Below are 25,016 nucleotides of genomic sequence, written 5' to 3'. Positions count from 1 at the left end.
GTGCAAATACTGCCTCAGTCTCCAGTAAAATTGAGTAACAAGAAGTTTAAAACAATGCTCTCTCCAAATACGAAAGAGAAATCCCTGAACGAAAATCACTAGACCACAAATCTCTAAGTAGAAGTCAAGCTACATTTTGGGAATGGAAACACTGATACAGTGAGGAAAAGATGTAATAATCAGCAACAGATTAATCAAGAAATTTAAAACACAGTTACAACATGTTCATTAGAATATTCTAGCCCACCTGACTTGCTACTGTGACTAAAGAATGAAAATAGTAAGGATTGAAGATAAGATCTTTAATTTGGGCAAGGAGAGGGAATAGGATGGTGCTCTGCCAGGAGTAGAGGAAGAAGAAGAGGGCTAACAAGGACAAGATTTTGGGCTTGATAAGACAATCAGTTACTCTGGCAAAAAAAACCCTAAAAATTTTGAACAGAAGAATGTAGTGGTTTGCTTTTTTTCCTCCCCATCTTGTACTAAGGCTGTATCCTTAGACAAGGATTCGCATTTAGTACCCCAAAAAAGTTAAATACTGCCAAGACAGAAATTTTCTAATTTTATGTCTCTTGTACACTCATGAATCTTTAAAGCGAGTACAAATATTAAATTCCTTTTGCCTTGGCAGAATAGTGTGCCACAAAGCTTCCATACATGAAATGAGTTCTTTGTATGTATTCAATCTAGTCTAAAAAACAAGTTCAGCAGAGAGGGTAAAAAACCCCACTCTGCAGTCTGTAACACTGCAGTTCCCCTCTTTTGATAGTCAAAGGATGGAGAGCACCAGAAATCCAATATATGGAAATCCCCCAAATATGGAAGAATGACGCTTTCCATTTAGATGATTTGGTATCATGGAGTAAGAACATTTAGCTGTGAGTGCCAAAATACGGAGAGAGCACTTTGATGCACTGAGGAGCACTGGTAAACCAACTGACCAAGAGAACAAATGAGAAAGAAATCCCCCAGTGACATTAAAGAAAAAAAAAAGGAAAAAAAAAAGAACAACAAAAAAACCCCAAGCCAACCAGTATCCTTTGAGTAAATCATTTTCCACATGTGCAGAGGGAAACTTGATAGGTCACCTTGCTAAGCTTTCTTCTAGAAAACCAATTCTGTTCTAAGCAAACCTTCTGTGAGTGGAAGCCTGATTTAAGCTACACTTCTGAAAACTTGACTTGGCAAAAGCAATTTTAGAAGGAGGATGCCACTATTTTTCCTCTTCAGGCATTAAACAAAGTTATTTGTAGAAATAATTCAGAAAGAAGAAACATACTAGATACTTCCTCTGCGTTTTTATCACTGATGATACTTCACTTGCTGTACTCAACATGAAGAGTCCGTTCCCTAAAACATGCTTTAAGGACACAGTACCTTTGTGTCCTTAAAGAAGGTTGCAAGACTGGGAGCACTCTCAAGTTAGGCACAGTTAGAGGACAAAGCAAAAGCAACAGCAGCTGAACAAAGCTTAAGTGGACAGCAAAATTTACTTTATTTACCACTTCCATTTTATAGTTATACTGTTGGAACAAAGGCTCCGAAAAGGTAACATGCACAAGTACTGAGAATTAGGCCCTGCTGAGTGTAACTGGCTTTTCTAAAGATCACACAGCAGTCAACATTTTATCAGCACTCCACAAACAAGTTAAGGTTTGGCTGAAACTGAAGGTCTCTCTCCCTTTAGCATATTCTCAGATAATAGAACAAATGTCAAATCAGTACAAGATGGCATATTTACAAAATTGTACCCTGTTTTGCATAACCTAATGATGCAGCAGTTCTTAAGGACTGAACATTTCAAATCTGCTAGAAAAAGATTGCCAAATCTATGACTGTTTCAAACACTTGCCAAAAGCATATCAAATTCAGAGTGAACTGCAAAATAATGTTCTCACAAGTTGAACAGTCTCTTCGGTATGCTTTACATGGCTACTGTGTCTGACCTCTAGAGCTCTGCCCCAATTCAGTCTCAAGTCTTTTGCATCAGGGATGTTTCTTCCAGGCTGCCAGATTCTCTCCATTCAGCCTAGGATTATACTGGGACCACCACCCATGCTTGCTCCTCTCTTTTACAAAGCTCTAAGTTTTAATAGTTTACAACTACCTTAAAAGACACTGAGCATACCTAATTAGCCCTCTTAGGAGTGGGAGTTCTCCCTGAGACTTGACTCCTGACAAACAATATTTAACATCTCAGATTCTCTGCCGTCAATAAATGTAAAACCTAATGTCACAGTAATACAAAGGTGGGATGTACCCCTCTTACCACAACTAGTTTCTTGAGTCTGTGTAATTCAGTCAGTAATAATACTCTACACATTAGGAAGGTGCCTAGCAGTGCTCATCTTCTCTAAGCAGGTGTGTTCACCATCTCATTTCTTTTAAATCAGGGTGCATACTACAGAGTTTATGCAACTTTTCACTTTTCATGCCAGCTTTACAGCAATGCAGCAGGATAGAGAATATATGATGCAGCACACAAACCTGACAGCACAGAGTTAGCAGTGCAAGCTTTAACAACTTGAGCTGTATGTACTAGCTTTTAGTACAGATTTTGCATTTACCTCAAAAAACACTCATTTCAGCAAACAGCTCTCGTCAGTGTCAAGGGGCCAGGAGGTTGGCTATTGAGACTGGGACATGGAACAAAGGGGCTGTAAGCCAGGAACATACTGGGCTGAAGTCAGTAAGGGTCTTCAGCAATAACAAAATCCCACAATGCTTTCACTGAGACTACATGAAAAACAAAAGACTCACTTCTCGAGCTACTGCACCCTCCAGGTTAAAAGTAAAGTCCAAGTACTATATTATTTGGAGCGTTTAACAACAAACAAGGACTTAAGTTGCATTTTTCTTTCTCTAGGAGCAGCAGTGAAGTGTGACAATCTGATCTAGGCAATTACTCCTCCTCCATCTAGCCACCATTCTCCCCAATTAGTCCTCTGAGTAACACATTTGAAACCTTTAGCTCTTTGGTACTGGCAGTTTCAACGTGGCCATTGCCAGCAATGGATACTATGCCAAGAAAATCCGACTCCTGGCTTGAAAGGATTAAACAGTCCTCTGTTGCCATCTGTGCCGTGAAGCTGGTGAGTGACTTTGTGCACCCAGAGCGTTAACGTTCGTTCTGCACAGCGACAGTAACTTGTATTTACACTGCTACCTCGCAGACCTCCTCCTGTTCCCACTGCCTTAAAGGAACACATTTGGAAAAAGGCAGGCAGGCGGCTGCAGGCTGCTGGTCAGTGCCTGTTGGGCCCCAGTAGTTCAATGGTTAGAAGAGAGAGACACAAACACACTGCTGGACTATTTGGTACTCCAGTTTGTCCAGCAGTCACTACCATTGTCCCCAGTCTTGACCAGAGCGTCTAATATAGCAGTTGACAACACTAGAATACTATAAATATATGTCAATCCACATGTTTCAGTCCATATATGTATCTTTTTCTGTTTTATCATACTTTTAAATCAGTGCAGCAGTCTCCACCCTTTTTTCTACCCATGACACTTTTTAAATGCACACAACCAGTGCTAAGCAGTGTCTCTACCCTGCTTACCAACCCAAACACAGAGAATGCTCCACCTCCTTCTCTAACGTCAGTGTTTGGTTCCAGTATCACCATGGCTGGACTCCTCTGTGAAACATTCCAATAACCAGACCACAAAGTACCCCTCAGATTCCTCACAGTTCTCCAATAGCCACTGTATTTTCGCTAGGCCTGAAGTTTAACAAAACCTTACAGAAAGTTTGGCTGCTCTGCCCTATGCCCATGACTTCAAAAAGTTGTTGAGGCAACAAAAAGTATCTGGCACATAGAAGAGCAAGACAAAAAATTGATTAATCATGCTGTAACAAGGACAAACAATCTACATGCAATTTGCTTTCAGGAGGACACATGGAAATTCCCTCACTTCTGTGCAGTCACTGGTCTTATTGGAACAAACTTTGGACACCCTGTGTTCATGGAGATCAGGCCAACATTTCAGTCCTGACACTGCTGGATCTCAGTTGGTCTGCAATTTGGTATGATCACAGTACAGACAGACTTGCCTACCTGTTAAAGTGTTCTAGTATTGAGGAAATTTTGCTTTCTGTGGAAAAACTTGCAGATTCCTATGGCAGGAAAGTTCACACAATACCCATTTTTAAAGAAAGTACATTTCAGAAAGAGTGGGAGTAAATTTGTTTTGGTGAAAAATGTTTAAGATAAAGCATACCTTGCTCACAAAACCACTAAATTTTAAAACAAATTTGTTTCTTGGTGGTTAAAATAAAAGTTCTACAACTTGTTCTACAGTCTGCAAAGTAGCCAAATGGAACTGAATGTAAAAAAAAAAAAAAAAAAAACAAAACACCAACACACCAACCAAACAACAGAAAATCCACGCCATCCACCAAGAAGAAGCTGCCTTGTGCAAATCCAAACACGTGAAACTACAGCCTCTAACAGCAGAATGCAACAGTTATAGCTGGAGAGAAGAAACTTATTTCTCCCCACAGGGAAAGAATTAAACTGTTTAAAGAAAAATACAGCAGTTTAGAAATGAAACAATACACAAAAATTGAAATAAAGTGATTTCTTTCTTACATTATAATTCTTCAGATTATCATCTGCTGTAGGAAGGCCCATGTATCGCTCTGTATATATTGAATCTGGAATTTAAAAAATCCCAAAATTAGAATCTGCTACTTAACTTTCAGTCTGTCTACCATCAATTTTACCCATCAATACAAGCAGTGACAATGCATACTGGAAATCAGGTTTTCCACAAAGAGGGGTGTAGGTAACCATCATTATTCAGAATATTTAATCTTCTTGTTGCCATGGACACCTGAATGCTGAATATTAATACAGTACTTTGTGTCAGTGTTTCCTTATTGTTATTCTTTTAGTAATCCTAACAAAATTACTGAAAATGTTGCAGTAAATTTTTTGAAAAAAACCCTTAGATATTTTATCTAAATGTTTACTACCAAAAATCTGTACAATGAAAATACAACAGTAGATTAGGATTCAGCTTGGCTGAAAAAAAAAATTACATATTTTCCACATATTTTTTGCCATGTTACCATTTGCAGATTTGCTGCTTTGTTTTAAGCCATACAAATTAATCCTCTGCTGCCATATTCTAATGCCCATTTGACTTCTCATCAGAGTTGCTGCACTAGAGGTTTTTTTATGCTGAATAGGTATGCTTCCATAATCCTTCATCTAACAAGCCAGAAGTGGAATTTTAGAGATCTTGATCATTAGAAATTATTTCCTGTCATACTGTAATATTCATGTCCAAAATATTATGAAGACATTACTATGTCCCCAACAGACTACTGCTAATGCCTGGCAGTATGATCTGATCTGTTGAAATAGCTATTATACAGCCTCTGTGCTAGTTGCAGAATGACAAATTATGCCTTATTTAGCAGAGGTTTTCCAGAGAAAGCTTTCCCTTGAATGTTTTTGGACAAATAAAACCAAGAAAAATGTTACACTGTGTTCAGATTGCACCAGCACCTATTTATAACTTAATATAATTTTTTTAATCTGGGAGTAGAGCCCCTATAACTGTATTTCTAGCCTTATGCAACTACTTGAAACCTTATGCTCTAAAGGCTTGGAGCATGTAGAGACTTGGCCACTTGATCAGTTTTCCTCACATCAAGCTATTCTCAAGATGAATTAGATTTATAAAATCCAAAATTTACATGCTAAAAACCACCGCAACCAACCAACCTAAGGCAATTCAAGTCCTATTCTGTTACTTTGAGAGAGTAAATTGCAATGCAAGTTCAATGTTAATCCTCACAGTTCATTCTTATAAGTGAAGTTTCATTTTGAAGACACGAAAGTTTAATAGTGATGGATTTCTGACATACAATACTGGTTTCAAAGCAAACACACATTACAGTAACACTATAAATATTACAGTAATTCAGCCTTCATTAATGTTTAAAGAGATTACCTAAAGTTATGGATCTGACGTCTTAAAATGGGAAGTAATATTTAGCAAATTGGTTTAATTTCAAAATGCAGTGGCCACAAGTTCATAAAAACAGACCAAATGGCATTTACATGGCATCTAGTAGATAATCCAAAGTTCTGTGCTATGAATCCACACTTTGCAGCGTGTGCACTGGAAGACATATGGGAATCCTTGTAACGAAGAAGCCATCACATACCATAATACTGCCAGCGTGACACGGGGGCAACCGCTATTCCACACTTGAACACGCCGCTTCCAGAGCCAAGCACCATGGAGGTCACATATCCCCCATAAGACTGAGAAGAAAACATTGCTGTTATTTTAGTCGGAAGGGAAAGGATGGGGCCCATCTGCTACACAGTTCATCAGACATTTATAGGCTCAGCGTTTTTCATATTAATGAACTCCATTCTGAATTTGGGTCAGATCTCAGCCAGCCTGCTCAGTCGGGGAAACAGGCATCAAACAGCGCACGGAAGCTGTGGTGCTGATGAATGAGGACTTGATGGGGAAAAAGGGCGCAAACGCTGCCGAACTGTGACTCAGCTGAGGATGACTGTGTTTGGTAGCACTGTAGGCAGCAGCAAAGACAGGAAACAAGACACTGCTGAACCGCTGTGTCCCTTCCCGTGCTGGGGGAGTGGGTGGAAGCAGAGCTCTGGCCCACAGTGTGCCTGATGAGTAGTTGCTACTGGGCATCCAAAAATTTACAGCAGAGCAGGCCTATGGTAGCTCGCTCCCTAACTTTCCCCCAAAGTGTCAGGAGCAAGACTGTGACTGGGGAATGAAGGATCTTCTGCCGAGTCTGTGGGAGGAACTGTGCAACAAAACACTCCTTGCTACGCACAGAAAATTTACTCACAGTGTAGCCTGATACACAGATGAGTAAATATCTGACACGCTTGAGCATCCAGGCAGCAAGATACCTAAACACTGTTACCAACCGCCCAAATGACTGCCCTCACAGGAGTTTGAATGGGTTATTTAGGAAAATGTGCCCACCCACATTCAAAAACAAGAGCCATTTTTGGATCTCATTCCTGTCTTAAAACCAGACTGCAGGCAAAGGGAATTGCATCTTATTCCAAAGTCCTTAAATGTTTGCTCCAACTTCAATTCCTAGGTCCTCCCAATAAGATCAGCGAAGTAACGCACTTAGCAACTAAACCCCTTTATAAATAAATGCCTAACCTGGCCACAGTAAAGATATTACTGCTGAATCTATGGCAAACAAAATCCATGTACATAGTGACATGCTGACAATCTGAAAACTCAAGAGATAAAGAAAATCTGTTTGCCTACAGGTTCAGTGCCCAGGATGTCTTAATCCCAACCTAGCTTCAAAGAGGAATGCTCTTGTACTATTCATCCTGAGGGTCATAAGGGCTTAAGATGGGATTGCACCAAATCCTCAATTTCTGCAGAAGGAATTTTCCTTTCACTGCAGTTAATACTACTACATGTGACTTCACATAACAGAGATATTTACCCCAGAAGAAAAGCTGTTAAAGGCATTGTCTTGCCATCAAGCAATTTATTCACTGGCACCTGTCACCTGCAGTGCCCAAATTTCAGCTAAGAATTTAATTCAGCACAGAATCAGTAACACTACATACGCACTTAGCCTTGCAGCTGAGGGGGTATATACATGCTATTAAACTATTAAACACTTCCATCTACTGTGCCAGGTTTTAAAGACACATCAAGTTAGAGAAATCTGGCCTCTGGTTGCAAATACCATGATATCCATCCCACACAGCTGGCTCGAGTGTAATTTCACATCTTTTTTTTAAAAATCAGTCATCCATCTAAAGAGATACTGGTGAATATATACTTGGATTTTTCTTCTTTTTAGCATTGGTTCATACTGTACACAGGAACTTGCCAGCATCTGTTTAAATTGCTTTTTAATCCCTCTAGTAGACCTAATTTCTCTTACAAAGGCTCCTGAATGATTGCAAAAATGCAATGTAGAAACACACTTTTAAGATGTACTTCATCAGTTCAAGTACCGGATTGTGTGGTGACCCCAGAGGTGCCTCACATGAAGCCCTACAGGATCTCACACACATGCCGGCACAACAAATAGTTGTCAAAATTGAATAGTATTTCTGCCAAAATTGTCTGAGCACTTACCCAACCCCAAATTGCTATTCTGTCCTTATCGACAAAGCTCATTTCAGAAAATTTTCTGAAAGCAAACAGAATAATTAAACACTTAATGGATTGCAAAGTATCGGCCATTCTACAGATATGCCTATTTCCTATCAAGTCTGCCTCTTTCTATTGTACAAATAAGCATTTCCCACTTCATCATAGTGACTGCATATGAAAACATACGGTAATTCAGGCACATGTGTCTTTAGGAAATTTAGAAAAACATCTGTGCATATGACACTCTGAAACCTCTCAACCCACGCTCACTGACATTTGTATTGTATTAGGTTAGATTTCACTACCTGCCTTGTCTTTTTTTTAAGGATGCACAAAAATCAAATTCCAGCAGTAAGGAACAGACCAGCATATGTAAATACAGTCACCATTAAAAAAAAAAAAAAAATCAAGAAGGTTGTGAAATTCTATTTTTTTAACTCCTTAACATTTTAAAATCCCACATGGAAAACCCTGTAAGATCACTTCATTGCAATTCCGAGAGATCCACACTGTTGTTTGTTTTACTGAGGTTCTACAAGCATAAACCAAGTGACAAACATGAACTATGATTTAAAGGCTGAGTATTTCACATAAGTAATTCTGCCAGAACAGAAACTTGCAAAAAGCTTGAAGTAAAACTTCGATCTCCAGGTTCCTTGGTAGTGTGTTCTTCTACTAATGTGACAGATATCATTATAAAATCAGAGATATGGTTAATTGGTATTAGAGCATTAACTCTTCTCTCTTTTTAAGCATAATATGATGGTTGGCCCACAAATGACACACTTCAGTGTACAAAATTAAGCAGAATGTAGTTATTTTATCACCAGTATTTTCAAGATGATGATTCGAAACCTTCACCTTTTTTCCTCCTACACAATAAGCACATAAAAGAAGGAGCAGGTGTTGACCTGTAGCTCACCTGGCTGCTGCTATCTGATCTTCCACTTCATATGTTCCCAGCCTTCTGTTTATTGCATGCATAATTTCATCCCCTTGGTACCCGCTGCCCCTGCCGTCAAAGCTGGCCACAATGATCTGCTCCGTGCTTGCCAAGTAAGTAGCCCAGCTGATCCGGAAGACTTGGTCTACTTTCTGACTACAAGGTCCTGCATACCTAAGGAAAGGAGTCACAAAATTCAGGCACACTCCACACACTCTCCACATATCCCCACATCAAGCTTTTGAAATATAATTATCATTGACAATTTTGGCCTCTAAAGCAGGATAAACCTTTAAATTAAACTGAGGAAACAAGAAAAGTATCACTGACTGACTAAAAGCAATCTGCTTTTTTAAAACTTCAGCTGGTAATCAAGAAAGCAGACTGGATTTTTTTTTTGTTTTACTCCTTTCTGCTCTAATAAGAAACCTTCATTATTTTGACCTTAAGCAGGTTATCAGAAATCCAAGCAAGTTTTCTTTGAACCTGAGTTTCAAAGTGATGTTCTCTAACTATTTCTGTTCCATTCACCCATGATTTATTTGGTTTAAGTCTGAAATCAACCAATAGCCTTCAATTGGAAAAATGAAAAATACCATTTTCTGCATTTTTCAGTGTCTCATCAGTCTGAACTATTTCTTATGCAGGCTGAGAAAAAGGAAGCAAAACTATAATTTTAACTTTTTACTTTAAAATATTTCAGAAGTACTTGACCACTGTGAAATCATACTCTGAGTGCCTTGATGATAAAATTCTGTGCAGTGCACTTCTCTAGCCACTGTTCAACAGAGTAAGAAATAGAAGAATGGCTCCTATGGCTCTATAGCCCACCCATCAGTTTTAGAAGCAAAGAAAAAGCTACTGGCAATTTAATTCAAGCTATGGATCCCTATACCTCCAAAATAATTTTTGATATTAAGATCATTGTGAACCAGAGGTGATCCTCACAAAGGTTCAGGTAAGTCAATAAAAGTAGTATCAAAACCAAAACAACTCTTAAGAAGCCAAGAGCACTGGCTGCTTATGAAAATGTTCAATGAGCACATAAAAAAGTGCTACCAAATTGCATTATATAAAGATGAATCTAAGAATTAACAGCTAGTTTCCTTACAGAGTCAGCTTTTTGTAAAAAGAGGAAAAGCTTACAATTTTTATATTAACACACAGCTAAAATTCAGTAATTCCCATTTAGAAGAAAACATACCAGGATGAACAGAAGTGCCTGAGGAAGACCAGACCAATCAGCACATGCTTATGGTCTTGTATGTATGAAAAACCCACAACAAATGTAATCCTGACCACAGGATGACGTTTGTCAACACTGATTGACAGTCAAATATCACAGAAAAAATGCAACATCACACTTTACTTCAGCTTTAGGATACAAGGCTTATTCAAGGTTTCATTCTGGATTCATCAAAGATTATTCCTAAAGAACATCATGAGCAGAGGAGGAGGTAAGCTAACACGAACATCCTGGCTGTTAAATGAGAGAGTGTATCTGCCTCAGTGCCACCGCCAGAGCATGTGCTCATTAAGCCTTACATCATCTGAGGGCACAGGAATCCACCATGAACTGGGATACACCTCAATTTTTCATTCCATCTTAAAACTACTTCAAGAAGTAATTAGAAAACGTGCCAGTTTTGTGTTTCCTTATTAAGAATATTTGAAGTAGATGAAAGGGATTATTAACACAACACTGCCATGTGATTGAAAACTTACACATCAAGGAGCAGAGGGTACTTCTTTGATGAATCGAAACGGGGAGGCAGTATCATTTGATACCACAGGTCTAAAAGTGAAAAGAGTTTGACTTAGGTCAGCTCTACAGTGAAATTATTTGAGATGCATTACAATTGATACAAGACCACATTTGAGTCACCCCCTAAAAATTAAAAAGCAGTTTCATCTGAACTGTCCTAATATATATACATAGAAGTTCCTAGCTAATCTAGTAATTTTAAAAAATGTTTTAAGTTGGCAGAAAGTAATAAAATTTGGGGACTCAACATGCTGTCTCATGACATTATTCTAAGAGTACATGTGAAACTTGTTATGTCTCTACAGTGGTAAATCTAACACAGGCTCAAAAATAAGATTTCTCTACCAGCAGAGGAAAGAAATTCTATATTATTTTGAACCTGCCAGATAGACTTTGCATGACAGTCTGTAAAGCATCCAAGAAACATATACAACTATCTATTAGTTTTGAAGCAATATTGATTCCAGTTCCATTCATGTTATTTGTTCTACCCAAGTTGGCTGTGAGCTGAACATTTTGAATGCACACCCTCTGAGTTTTGCAAACTGAATAACTCAATTGCTCATTCCTGAATTTTAAGAGAACTGATGCTGCAATGCTGATGGACTGCACTGCAGTAATAGTCAGAGTGCAAATCTTACGGAAATTTGCCCAGATATGAATATGCAAGGCATCAGAACACTGAAACATTAACAATCTAAACTGAACACATTAAAAGACTAATTTCAACTGTTTGCATACTCTGTAGTCACAGGGGTGGATTTCTTCTCTGACAATCTACATGGATTTGTGAGCAGACTTGAAACTTTTAAGTAGGACTACATAAATGGATTTTCGTCTCCTATTTTTGGTATTAAAAATAGATTCCCCTTACCCAAAAGCTTTTACCCTGAAGACATGAAGTAGTAAGAACAAAGAGGAATAAAAAAATGAATATACAACTGATAGCATGAAGAACATCTTTAAATCTCCGTCTTGCCTGGAAGATTTCATCTTTAGCCCTAGTAAGAATTTGACAGAAATAAAAGACAGAAAACACAAAGATAAAGAGAGTTATTATAAAAATAAGGTAACAGTGAAAGAAGGGAGGCATCAAAAAGAACAGTTAGCCATGACTGACCTAACTCAACCCAGTTTGTAAAATGTTAATTCCATTAAGAATATCTGCTCATTTTGTCAGGAGGAAGTTTGTCATGAAGAGAAAAGCTGGTAGCAAAGGCTGGAGCAAGAACAGTCTAGATAGGTACCAGGTCTCCCGCTGCTGGGCTCTCTGATGTTGCTCAGCCTAAGAGCACACGAAGAACATTTCTCTACCCAAATTCTGAGGAGCACCCCTCACAAAGCATTAAAAGTTCATTGTCTAGCATTTTGTTCTGGTCTGTGTTGAGGTCTATGCAGTCTTGGAGCGTGAATGTGCTTTCAAGAATGACTATTCAATCCAAATCTATTCAATCTTTTCAATCCCCCACACAAAGTCAAAGGTGATAGTGTTGAAATGTTGCTTAAATTTTTTCTCAAGATTTTCCATTTAGACTCTCTCTCTTTTTTCATAGTAACTGAACTTCTCTATTTTCCCAACCTGCTAACACAAACCAAAGGGACTTGCACCTGTAAATCAGGAAGAGCTACTTGAATTTATAATTTAATTTAAATTCAACAATGGTTAAGAGCTTTGAGTTTGTGCCCCAACCTCATTTCTCTTATTTATTTAATGCACTGTTAGAGACTTCTGTTTTCCAGTTTATTATAAAGGAAAAAGTAGTTAAGCCACTTCATCATGAAAAGATACCACACTATGGAAAAAGCATATTTTAGATAAGAACATTTTGGGATTTCAGAAAATAACCCAGAATGTTTGGAAATGTCAAAAAAAAAAAAAAAAAAAAAAAAAAAAAAAATCGTCTTGCCTCCAGGTTCTGAATAACTGCAAGAATTCCCATTACATCCATCTGTCCTGTCATGCTCCTCAGCAGAAGACCTTGAATCGCTTGGTGAAAAGGGGGGGGGGAAGGTAAAAGATGTTTTTGAACTTACTGTATCCACCTATACTAAGGGAGGCAATTTTTTTTGAAGGCATCTGAATATCTTTCAATGAATTTTCCAGTTCGGTGTTATTTTCCAAGTATCTGAGGACTAAATAACAGAGTAAGTAAGATTCAAAGACTAAGCACATTTTTTTCATATGCATTGCTCTTTAATTATGAATCACTTTAAATATTAAACCTGAGATGATGGCAACTTACATTGCAGTTTTTGTTTTTCCTCTCAGATTCAATGTTTACAATATAGTTTTCCTTCAGTTATTTTTCCCCATTTTTCAACTAAATCCAGTTTCAGAAAAACTGAACAATTATCCAGTAAATAAGTCATACACTACTTACTGTCTTCTAGTCCAGTGTAAAATAACATTAAATAAACTTGGAATAAACATATGCCAAGCTATATAATTTATTCTTCTGGTAATTATTTGAAATTAAATTTACCCTTTGTAACTGACATTTTTATTCTTATACTATGCAATGAGAACGAAATTAGAATAAATTTACAGTGCAATTTTCTGGCTTAATATGAATTAAAGACAATTCCATACCTTGATCATCAATGTTTCTGTGCAGAGTAGATATGGGCAGGCCAGGACCTGTTAACAGGGCACAAAACCTTCATGTTTGCATGCTGGCTTGAAACACAACCCTCGTAAAGTAATTGGAAATGGGTGAATCATAAAAGCTCAGAACTCGTTTCCCTCCAGTCTGCTCAAGCTGAATATTAAGTTAGCCGGGCCCAAATTCAAGCCACAGGATCCCAAAAAATATTCAGACTGTCTCAGAGATGATCCACATGACTGTGAGGTACTGAAGACTGGAATTTCCACTCTTTAGCAAAGTCTATGCCTTGGTTGTGGGACAATGGTTTGGCCATGAGGAAGCCTTGTCACAGAGACCACAGCAGCTGTCTTCAACCATTTTTACAATGTGACAGATAGTTCCCTCTCTGCTGTCTGTCCTTCCAGCCCATGGATTAAGGAAGATCTTAGCATGTTAAAAGCAACACACATTTCAATTTAAAGAAATTTTGGAGACGATTTTATTTTTCCCACCCTTTGAATAATTATCCCTGGTACTATCTAGCAGGAGCACTTACAGATCAGAGACAGACTACAGTCCCACTGCTTACTTTATGATTAAATTACTTGGATTTATTTCTTGACCAGCACTATCTGAATTTTATTCTCATACATAAAGCGCTGCTCTTTACCCAGTCTGTTGCTTGTCACACTTTCAGAGCCTCCAAATTCCTTCTGCAGGCAGAGCTCCCCGTGCATCTCTCGAGGAGATGCACAGTGGACAGGAGTGTTTTGCAGCTCTTTCTGGTCCACTGACAGATAGAACTAACAAGTCTTATCCTAGTAATTTTTGTCAAGGTACTTTTGAGCCTAGGAGGCAGTATGTTTTTCCACTGCCAATACATTTATCCAATGTTATCAACACATATCATTGTTACACAGTACATATCAAGATCCTGACGAAGTGAACTTCACCATCCAACTAATCAGTGAGTCATGTTTATGTCAATTAATTCTGGATATACTCACCGAGACAATTTAGCTGATAATACTGTGCGTCTTTGCTGAAGGACACAGAATAATACTGGCATCTTTCTTGATTCAGATTACAGCTAACACATTTAGTAAATTTTGGACTGCTTTCCAAGAGCACTCTGCAAAGTAAATCAGCTTCATCTCAGAGATTACTTTTTTTTTAAGCTGTGCTAAACCAATATATGCTTTTTAAATAAGATGGCCGAATGAAATATGTTAAAATTCAGAAGTGATAGAAACGGATTCCAAAACTAGTGAAAACAGACTTTCAACTTTTGAGTTCAATTAATACTGAAATTATTGTAATAGGAAAAAAAGCACGAGGATTTTTTTTAGGGTTTTTTTGCTTGAGGATTGCTTGTTTCTTCTTGCAATTTCCCTTTATTAACTGAATTTATAGAAAAATATTTCAGTTATTTTTGCAGCTTATACCCTTACACTGATTTTCATTAAATATCCTAACAAAGATCCCACATTAGAATCTTTAAATTTTCAATGCTTTTTCTTAAAGTTTCTCTTTTACATTAAAAACAAGTTTTCTCATACTGCAGAAAAAAATTTCTTACTTATAAAGATTTCTTCCTCCTGGCATTCCATCCTTTTCATTACTAATGTAGTACCTGTAAAAGCAAAACATACTGGTTTTATTAAAATATTTACAGTATAATATTAAAAAATTTTATCTTACATGTTTAAATCAGATTTTTAATGAGTTAAATGACACCTTCTCCCTGTTCTCTCTGCCTGTTTGTTTAGACCCTTTTTACCAGCCCTTATGATAGGAAGCGGTACCTTATTTACAAATACTTACAAAAATTTATCAGTTACAGCTTCTATGCTGATTACTTCCCATTTTCCTGATGTAATAGCTACTGGAGCCTGGAGCAGGGGAAAAAGCAAGGCAAAAAATAGAACATGAAGCTCCTTGGTCACCAGGAGAAACAAAAGCCAGCAGTGACTGTCCTACACTGTATTCCTCACCTGTGAGCCATTTATGTAATGGATGTGCTTGTAACCTGCTGCGTTGCTGAAGACTTTGTAGTAGGTAGCATTGTCGGGTGCAAAGTGAGGGACAGATGGCTGAAACTTGAACATAAGAGAGATGTCTATTAAAGCAAAAAACAAAACTCCAGATCCAAACCGATAAATTTAGGTTTTAATATCTCTAACCAGGAGTCTCAATTCTTAAAACAAGGCATCAATGAATGTACTGCAAACATTTTTGCCTTCTGATTTAGTAGGTAGAACCTGTAACCATCATTCTTAAAATAAACACACTTGAAATATTTTACTGCTCCTTAAGCAGCAGAATTTCCTGAGTATTAGTCCCAGTAGTGATCCAGCCCCCCATACCCCCCTTGAATTTGAAGTAATTTCAGTGGTCTTCGTTTTCTACAATTTTAGGAAGCAATATGTGCATCTACTTTCAAAGGCAGTGTTTTATTCTGTCCAAAGCAGCTGTAAGCTATAAAAATGTAAACTTTGCAAATTCATGTTTTTCTTGAATTTCCCATTTTAAAACACATGTTTGTGAACAAATTCTTTTAACTCATTTTTTTTTTAGCTTAAGAGTGAAAAATGTCCTGCTCTGTTCAAAAAAAACCCACAAGCTGCTTTCCAAGGAAATTTTGCTAGTAAGTAGGTGATTACAGAATGACAGAGAACTCAAACTGGAATAATATTTTCATGAAGGAACTATCCATTTATCAATTGAGAGTGACAGAAATGAATCAATTTCTTCTATTGACTGCCATTTGAATGTGCTACATATGGTAGAAAAAAAGAGAGGAATGAAATTGAGCTGAATGAAATAAACTTTCTGTGATAAATGCCCAAAGGATCTAAATGCTAATTAGGCAACTGACACAATGTAACTGCCTTGGAGATGTTATACCCATTTTGAAATGGTGAAACAAAGCTGAAGTGATTTGCCTCCAGTCATTCAGAAAGCAATGACAGAAATTAAGTCTTCCTAACCATGTGCTCCAAATAACCTCTCCTTCTTCCCAAGCAATATTTTTGCAAAAATTAATCTGGCAAATATTTTGCTAGCTTTTCCCTTATTTTCAAAGTGTGACTTTCTTTTAACTCAACTGGCAAGCTCTAACAGCTGATGACCTGGAAGCCTTATACAGCAATGCAGGCTTTGCTGAGCATTCTTAGTTGAAACATAATTTCATCTCTATTAAAAAAAAAAAAAAAAAAAACCAATGAACCAAAACCACCACCAAAAAACCTAAAACAACCCTCCCCTCCAAAAACCATAAAAAGCATTACAGATACAAAGAGAGGACTATATGTCCGTATACTACACACATATATAATTTACTTAAATTTATCAATACATATGTATGTACATATACATCTTGCAGATGTATAAAAATATTCCTTATCAGTCAAATATAATTTTCTCATCCCTAAGAAGGTGAAAACTAAAAACAAGAATAAATATACCTATCCTATCCCCTCTTTAATCCTCCCTACTCTATTTCTTTCTCAAATCCAAGAATCATACAGTGAGATTATCATTTCTTCCAACAGCTCCTAAGAAGTGGGTTGTCTCTTTAAAAGAAACAAAAAACCAACAACCTAGTTTAGTGGCACAGACTTGCATTTTGCCCTCTCATTTTGCACAACTGTTTACAAAGTCTGCAGCTTGATCATCACATTGTCTAATTGTGAAGCCTTTGCTGCAGAGAAGCAAAATGTGTCAGCGTTAAGGCCTTCCTTTCCATATCAAATTTGACAGCAGGTGGGTTGATCTCTCATCTTCATACTGCGGATGATTTCATCCCTGCTGTTGCCTCCCTTTTTGCATTTCTTTAAACTTTCATTTTTGACTTCAAAAGTGAATTAGTGACTAAAGCATAATCAGTGTGTGGAAAATGCGGGAGTGGAAAGTGTACTCTGTGTTCTCATCAAAAACTCTGAAACTCATTTCTCCCTCCAAATCTGAACTTTTGCATCTCTGCTTCACTTCCCCCAGATCTTCTGTGTAGTTCATTAGGTGCCTACTCTCTACCATGTACAAAAGGACTGAGAGGCAGCTTGGAAAGCATCATCCAGACAGTAGCGGCTGGTTTGGCAGAAGTGCATGAAAATTTTAATCTGGCCAGTTACATGCATCTTGTCCCCACTTCTCTTCAATGGATATTTCATGTGGGGAAAAATAAATAAGTAAGTAGCCCCATTTAAAACCTGGAATGGTTTGTTGCAACGGATACACTAAAAATTACATTTATCCTCTATGCCTTCCTTCTAAGAGGGTTCAAAGTTTACAGAATACACTTCTTAATACATTTTATTCCCTAGATCTTTCTGGAGGTAGTAGGAAGACTAGAAAGCAGGTAAACCAGCATAGCTGGCAACTCCCCAGAACAAAGGGAATTCTGAATCTGGGCACTTGCATTTCCCCCCTACCTACTGCTACCAAAGCAGCAGGTCAGAAGTAGAAAGGAATCCGGAAAGGGCGCTATGCTTTTGGTCTGAACATAAAATCCTAGAATCGCAAAATGATGTGGGTTGGAAGGGACCTTAAAGTTCATCTCGTTCCAACCCCCCTGCCATGGTCAGGGACACCTTCCACTAGACCAGGGTGCTCAAAGCCCCATCCAACTTGGTCTTGAATACTCTCCCAGGAACAGGGTATCCACAGCTTCTCTGGGCAAACTGTTCCAGTGCCTCACCACCCTCATAGTGAAGAAATTCTTCCTAACACCTAATCTGGACCTACTCTTTCAATTTAAAGCCATTCCCTCTTGTCCTGTCAACAAGATGAACAGGTCACAGAGGGCATGATTAGAGCTCCAGCCATGCTGCACTGTCAACCCAGCCTGGGAGTTCAGAACCCATTACCGACAAAAAATAAAGCTTAACCCCAGGTACGGGGTGACATAGTGGTTCATTTGAGATCATTTTCCCCTGTACACATAAGATGCAGCAAATAAGAGGATTGGACCTACACACAAGAGGCACGGCAAAATGCAACAGGCTCATATGAAATTTTCGTAATTATCAGAATTATTTAGCATGTAGCAGTTTTAGAAATTGAACACTCACTCTGCCAATCCAGCCAGTTGTACTTTCTTCAGTACGTTGTTTTTCCTAAGAACGAAAAAACAAACAATCCCACAACAATTATGTTTATCTTACACCAGGCTTTATTTCTACAAAGATAAACACAAAGATATTCTCTACTCCTTTCTAGTTTCATTTACCATTGCAACTGTCCCACCTAATTTTTCTTACCTTTGGACATGACCAAGTAGCATTTTCAAAGTCACAGACTGTGAGGACTGAAAAATTCTGAATTCTTCTGAGCCACTGCAGACAAATCCTTTCATCTGTCACCCATGTTACAACACTCAAATAATGATCCCTGAAAACAGCAACAACATAAGATATTTAAAATCCTCTCTATAATAGCATACCATACAATAGCATTCAGCAATTCACTGAATGAGACTCATCTGGCTATTTTCATTTCAATCTACTCTTCAACAATAAACAATGATGCAAATGTAATTGAGCCATTTTTTCATCAATTGTTTTTGCTGCTAGTAGATGCCTTGGTTATTTTCAGAGATACAATAAAGAATTAGATGGCTTATACAAACCCACTTCCAGAAAGACTGCAATTAAATTTTAACAGCTATTCTCTAATGCATAAAATAATAGCTACTCCAGACTGTTCATAAATCTTGTACTGTGTGCATCTAGAGGAAATTCTTCTGAATATTAAGTTATATATGCCTTAGATTTAGGAATTTTATCCTTAGCTGCCTGAAGTTGGTTGCTTGTAATTATTTTCTGAGTGATACATGCTTTTGCTCAATTTAGTACTTATTTCCATTAGTTACAACAGAGGGACAGATCATACCAAAACCAGATATTACTATTTAAATATTTTGCTTTCGTCTTCAGAATACCACCCTGCTGACAAGAAGAATTAAGTATCTGAAAAAAACAACCATTTTCATGAATATTCCTGTATAATAATTTTTAAAATGCACCACATAAAATTTAGTGGCTTTGTTTACCATAACGATCTGTTAGATGTACTGTCTTTTCTTATTTTAGATCTCTCCTATCTCCTCAAAGCCTTATGAACTAAAATAAAACAAACTTCCCCTCCAAGGCAAGTATACATTTTTAACCATAATTTGCACATTTGACTTAGTTCCAAGTTCATGTTCCCTTTTCCCCCAAAGTTAGTTAACAAAAATGTGTGGGAAGTTTTGTGATGAGAGTATCTTTGTGATCACTGCAGTTTGGGGAGGGAAACACTACAATTAGTGTGGATGGATTAAAAATATATGTCAGCTGGTTACCAAAAACCTTCAGATTTATTTCTAGATTACAGTTTCAAAGCCATGTTTGGAAAAGGTCTATTTTTGCACTTATATTTGACTGGTAAGTCATCAGGTCATTTAATTGCTACTGTCATTGAGTCTGCAGGAGCTTGTTTGGAAAAAAAAGAAAAAGGAAAATGCCACTCTTTATGTATCTATAATAGTGGTTTCCCTTGTTTTGTAAAAGGGGCATTACTCCCACACTTGTTATTCCTTCAAAGTGAGAGATGTTAACAATTCTGGTGACTATAAATCATTAAAAAAAATATTATTTATCAAGCTATTATAATAAATATCTCTCCCCTGTGAGAGTGGGAATGCACCCTCAGTATTCAACAGCACACAAAAGGTTAACTAAGCTGCAATTAACTCAAGTACAAAGTACAGTAGTTTTGTGCTGCCCTTCCTCATTTGTTGCTGAAAAGCAATACTCTGCAAACACTCAATTCAGAAGTCAGCTTATTTTGGGGCAGATCATTTCAGGTAAGAAGGATCCATTCCCTTCATCCTCCTGTTGGCTAACAGAAGCCCCCTGTACTCTCGGTGCCAAAAACCAGTGTTTAAATGCTGAATGGATTTCATGCTGGTCATTCATGCAGAATGTCAGGTTTCAAGTACCATCATATGGCAAAGCACTGCCATTCCAGATTCTGGCAGTTTTTCTTGACAAATAAAACTCTTCCTTCGCAACACAAGTGTGCTGTACTCCCTTCAAATGCAGGGGTAAAATTGCTGCTCATCCAAGCTCTGGATAGTGCTGTAACAGGCAACCATTTGCTGGGGCAATGCCCCTTGGCATCCCCAACCAGGCAGGTGGAGTGAGGTATGCCACCAACTCAAACTTAGTTTTGCTCAAAATTTAGCTCCATGGAAGTAAAAATAGAATTTTCCACCACAAAAACTAACCTGTCCTGTCACATAATGGTATACATATAAACACAATGTAAATATTCAATACTTTGTGCTTCCAGAAGAAACACTACCCAACAGGAACATTGCACATTGCTGACCTTTTCCTACTCATGTACCTTTGCTCTTGCAAAATTCCCCAGGATTCATTCTGGCCACCCCAACTTTTGCAGGACACATACAGTGAAGCTTGACCATTATTTGGATCAGCCACTGGGAGCAGGAGTGAGTTTTGATCCTTGAACTCATCATTCAAGATTTATATTTGTATTAATCCTGACTACTGGAATGTTAAATTAATTTAAAAATGGATGAACTCCATTTAACTCACACCTCTGTTAGCCAGACAGGTATGAGGCTGGAAGGTAGCTGATGGTTATTCTCCTCACACCAACACCCATAAGGTGTTAATGAAAGGTAAAATGTAGCTCTAAGGCAGCAGAGATCTCAATCAGTATCGAGCACAATGTAAAGGGCTTTTAATTCTGCAGCGCTGAAATTCTGGAGGAAAACAAGGCACGACAGCTATCTAACATGCAGCTATTGCAGTGTGACTGCAATGGGAAGGATAAAGAACAACATATTCATAAGAACTTGCATCTCTGTTAACACATGGATGTTACACTGCGGTGAGGACTGAAATGGAACAGCACTGATTTTCCAGTTATAGCTTTTTGGCCCCCACGTATAAAATGCTGGTTTTATGCATAAGCTAACAGACCTTTGTTTTTTTCTGGTTGATCAGTATAACCTGTGCTTTCATACCCATCATGTTTGTAAGTGCAAACCTCTAAAACATTTCCACTATACTGTTATAAAGAAAAAACCAAAACCCAAGATCTGGGATACCAAATTGTGTGCATGCACTTTAAATTGATGTAGCTGCTCTTTACAAAATACATTTATATCATGTTGTGCATTTCCAGTGGCATTTTGAGGAATACAATTTTCCATTTACTCTGAGAGGTGCTGATTTTCACCATCTTCCCAAAGAAAACAAACATTTTAAGTATAAATCTGAAGACAACCATGATACCTTGCCTTAGCAAGGAGTCTGCTTCCAATGAAATCAGATCTTCACTTACCATTAAGGTTTTGTTTTGTTGGGTTTTTTTCCCCCCAGTGAATTGGAATACATATATTATAATTTGATTATACGAAAACTTGCTCATATTAAAGTTGTACTGTGAAATGACTTCACCATAGTTAGACTCCACTGAATGTGATGAGCCAAGAACTTGTCACATTCTGAATATAACATACATGGAATATGCCATCTATATATAATCACTAGGAGGATAATCTCTGTGCAGATTTTCTCTGGTAAATCTTGTTGCTACCAGAGCCACATTACAGGGAAAAACTGCCATATACACTGAATACAGGGAGGTCACATATAAAAGCTCCTCCTCTCCCATCAAAAGAAACAATCAAATATCAAATATTTGACCAAAATTTCTCACCTTGATTTTATTTCTGCAGGTGGAGGAATTTCAACAGCGCTGAAATATGGAAGCGATCTGGTATCCACAATAAAGAATCGTACAGTTGGATTTGTAGCTCCTGCCTAAAAATAAAATTTTTCATTGTACTTTTGAAGAGAGAATATTCTTGGTGAAATAAGTGTTTGAAATTATAGATGAATTAGTTACTACAGACAGAAAGGTAAAACCAGCCATCTGCAAACATGTGAAAAGACAAGTTCCTAAAAGCAGTTTTTAAGATTGACACATAAATTATCCTTTGTATTTTTACACAAAAGTGTTAGTTAGACATTTCTAGATTAGAAAGACTACTACATTTAGAAACAATCACAGGGCTTGCTGTATTTGACCAGATCTCATCCTACATGCCACACATGGTACCTAGCAGAGAATCAAATCCTTTGCTAACACACAGGAAACAGCACCTTACATTAACTAATCATATCACAGCTGCCTATATCTCAATCAAAGCTGTGACTGCAGCATGTACTCCACTATCTCTAATGTAATGCTGCTGACAGCAAAAGAGCTGTGTCAGTAAGGGCTGCTTCTCTTGTAGTTAACCAGCCAAGTCCTCATGGTAACAGTTAGGTAGCTGTACTTGATCCACCTCCAGAAGTCAGCAATATTCCAAACAAAAGGGGTTTGTAATAAAATGTGTAATTTAGATCGACAATTCATTCTATACCTTTGTCTCTTCTCAGGGGCCATGCTCAGGACAGAGTTTCTGCAGCTGTCAGTGACACCTCTGGGGGAGGCTCCAAGGGCACAGGCAAAGGCCATGTGCTCCAGGACCTTTGGGAAGGGTAGGGAGTGGCTGTCGTGGCTGCTGCAGAGAAAGCTGAGCTTGGTAGAAAACTGAGGGCAGTTTTTCTAGCAGGCAGCCATACCAGATGAGCAATAAGCTGGCTGTATCAGCTGTCCTGCCCCATTAATCAAGAGTGATAATATCCCCCTGGGATGACCAGATCATCATGGATTGGGGCAGGGTGGGGGAGACATATGTGGATGCCTTAAGCCAACAGAGAGTATAAAAACCCAGGGGTGAACGGAAAGAAGTAAAAGTGATGGGCTTGAGCTGATTTCAACCCATCTATTCCTTCCCAGCAATGGAATGAGCGTATTATGGAGGCCAGCTATGAGAACATGTTTGTATTGACTCTCAGCAGGGTAGTGCAACTGTTGTACTCTAAGTGTAATTTGTACTTGCTTTATGTCTTAAGTGCATTGCTCAGATAAATAAAAATCTCGTATAAGGTGGAATAACTTCACACAGGTAAGTCTTGTATTAAACATGAAACCCTCCCCATGTTAGTGCATGAGGGAACCCGCTGGGGCACTCTGCACTCTGACTCTCGCCCCATTCAGCCCAGTGCCAGCTGTGCCATGAGCAGTGGGCATAAAGTCACATGGAGAGGAGGGGGAAGGAGAAGGAGCTCCTTGCACTAAACGTTTCGCTCTCACAACTAAAATTGGAAGAGCTTTAGGTGTGGGCAAAGAAGCTCCTTCAGCAGATTCCTCCTTTTCCTCTCAATACAGGAAACTGAAAATGCTAGATCAGCTGAAGAAGATTCCATTATCAGTACCATGCGCAACCCTAACCTAATGTACATCTGCCTAATACTGTGTACCAGCTTAACTCCGTGAGAACTTTTTTATCTCAACATCTAATCACTACCTCCAAATTTTATGGTGAAACAACAAAACCTTAAATCATACTTTTTTTTCTCTTTTTTCTTTTCCCTGGAGATAATAAAGTACTTTAACATTGCCAGATGCTGTTGACTTCAGAAAGAGTAATCACAGCAAGCTGTTGAGGAGAGACAGACAATATTTTCATTAGCAGGAACTGATTAAATGAGACTACTCTCTTAATGAAACTACAGAACAAGCATGTTTAATAAATAACACAGACCTTGGGATATGGGATTTTAATGGTCTTTGGATACTGCAAGGTGTCCTCAGAATAAAAGGAATACTCTATAACAGGAACTTCTGTATCATTAAAGGCTGCATATGCCAAAAAATTGCCATTTGGAGACCACCACAGAGCAGAATGCGTGCCAAACATTTCCTCTGAAAGAGATGCAAATGTATTAAAGTTATAATTGATAAGTTGACCCTATCCTGGATGCAGTTCTCATTAGTTTTTAATAGGATTTTTTTTTTAATTGAAGTTCAGATACTAAACTGCACACTGTTTGTTGGGGTTCTGAAATGAGACATTAGATCAATGTTTATAATCTATCACGTGAAGCTAATTCACACTAAGATTTCCAGTGATGCAATGCAAGCTAGGCAAACTCATTTCCATTCTCAGATCCTCATATTAGCCAGGTATTAAGCTCAGATAAGGATGCATGTTTCTTTTAAAATACAGGCTTTGATTAGTTTGAATTTTTCAATGGTAAGGAATGAGTAATAATTGCAATAAACTACAGTTTTTACACCATAGTGGAAAGTAAAACCTGCTTGATGTAGTTACCTTCATAAACCCAATCTGGTATTCCATTGAAAATTTTATTTTCTTCTCCGTTTTGAGTGATTTGCACAGGTTCTGCTGTTGGTGAAGCTTTTACATAAACATTATTATTCCAAACATATGCCTGCAAAACATGATTGTGATAACAATTACTATTAAAGTAAATCCAACTTTCTTTCTTTATTTCATCTACTGGGCAATTTACATGAGATGACAAAAACCATCTTTAAAAGTTGATACAACATTGATACTTAACAAACTTGGAACTACTAATACAAATACTAATACAGATCAGCAGTAGCAACCTAACTTCGGGCCTAGATGCAAAAAACCAAATCAACTATG

At 37.8% G+C, this 25,016-nt stretch overlaps 1 protein-coding gene across 1 annotated transcript in view; it reads right to left on the bottom strand.

Moving 5' to 3' along the window:
• The window catches only part of DPP4 (dipeptidyl peptidase 4), a gene marked incomplete at both ends in the record, with an annotated part of 39,107 nt that overhangs the window by 1,770 nt on the left and 12,321 nt on the right, over positions 1–25,016 (bottom strand). Inside the window, 16 exon segments of the mRNA XM_082285592.1 lie at positions 4,593–4,657; positions 6,182–6,281; positions 8,122–8,176; positions 9,062–9,256; positions 10,808–10,877; positions 12,882–12,980; positions 13,438–13,485; positions 14,440–14,564; positions 15,012–15,065; positions 15,257–15,324; positions 15,427–15,531; positions 18,505–18,549; positions 18,694–18,823; positions 22,169–22,272; positions 24,105–24,265; positions 24,675–24,795. Of these exon segments, the coding sequence (XP_082141718.1) occupies positions 4,593–4,657; positions 6,182–6,281; positions 8,122–8,176; positions 9,062–9,256; positions 10,808–10,877; positions 12,882–12,980; positions 13,438–13,485; positions 14,440–14,564; positions 15,012–15,065; positions 15,257–15,324; positions 15,427–15,531; positions 18,505–18,549; positions 18,694–18,823; positions 22,169–22,272; positions 24,105–24,265; positions 24,675–24,795 (1,545 nt within the window).

Source organism: Coloeus monedula (assembly GCF_965178545.1).
Source record: "Coloeus monedula genome assembly, chromosome: 7".
NCBI classification, from domain to species: domain Eukaryota; kingdom Metazoa; phylum Chordata; class Aves; order Passeriformes; family Corvidae; genus Coloeus; species Coloeus monedula.
This window is presented reverse-complemented; position numbering and strand designations above follow the sequence as displayed.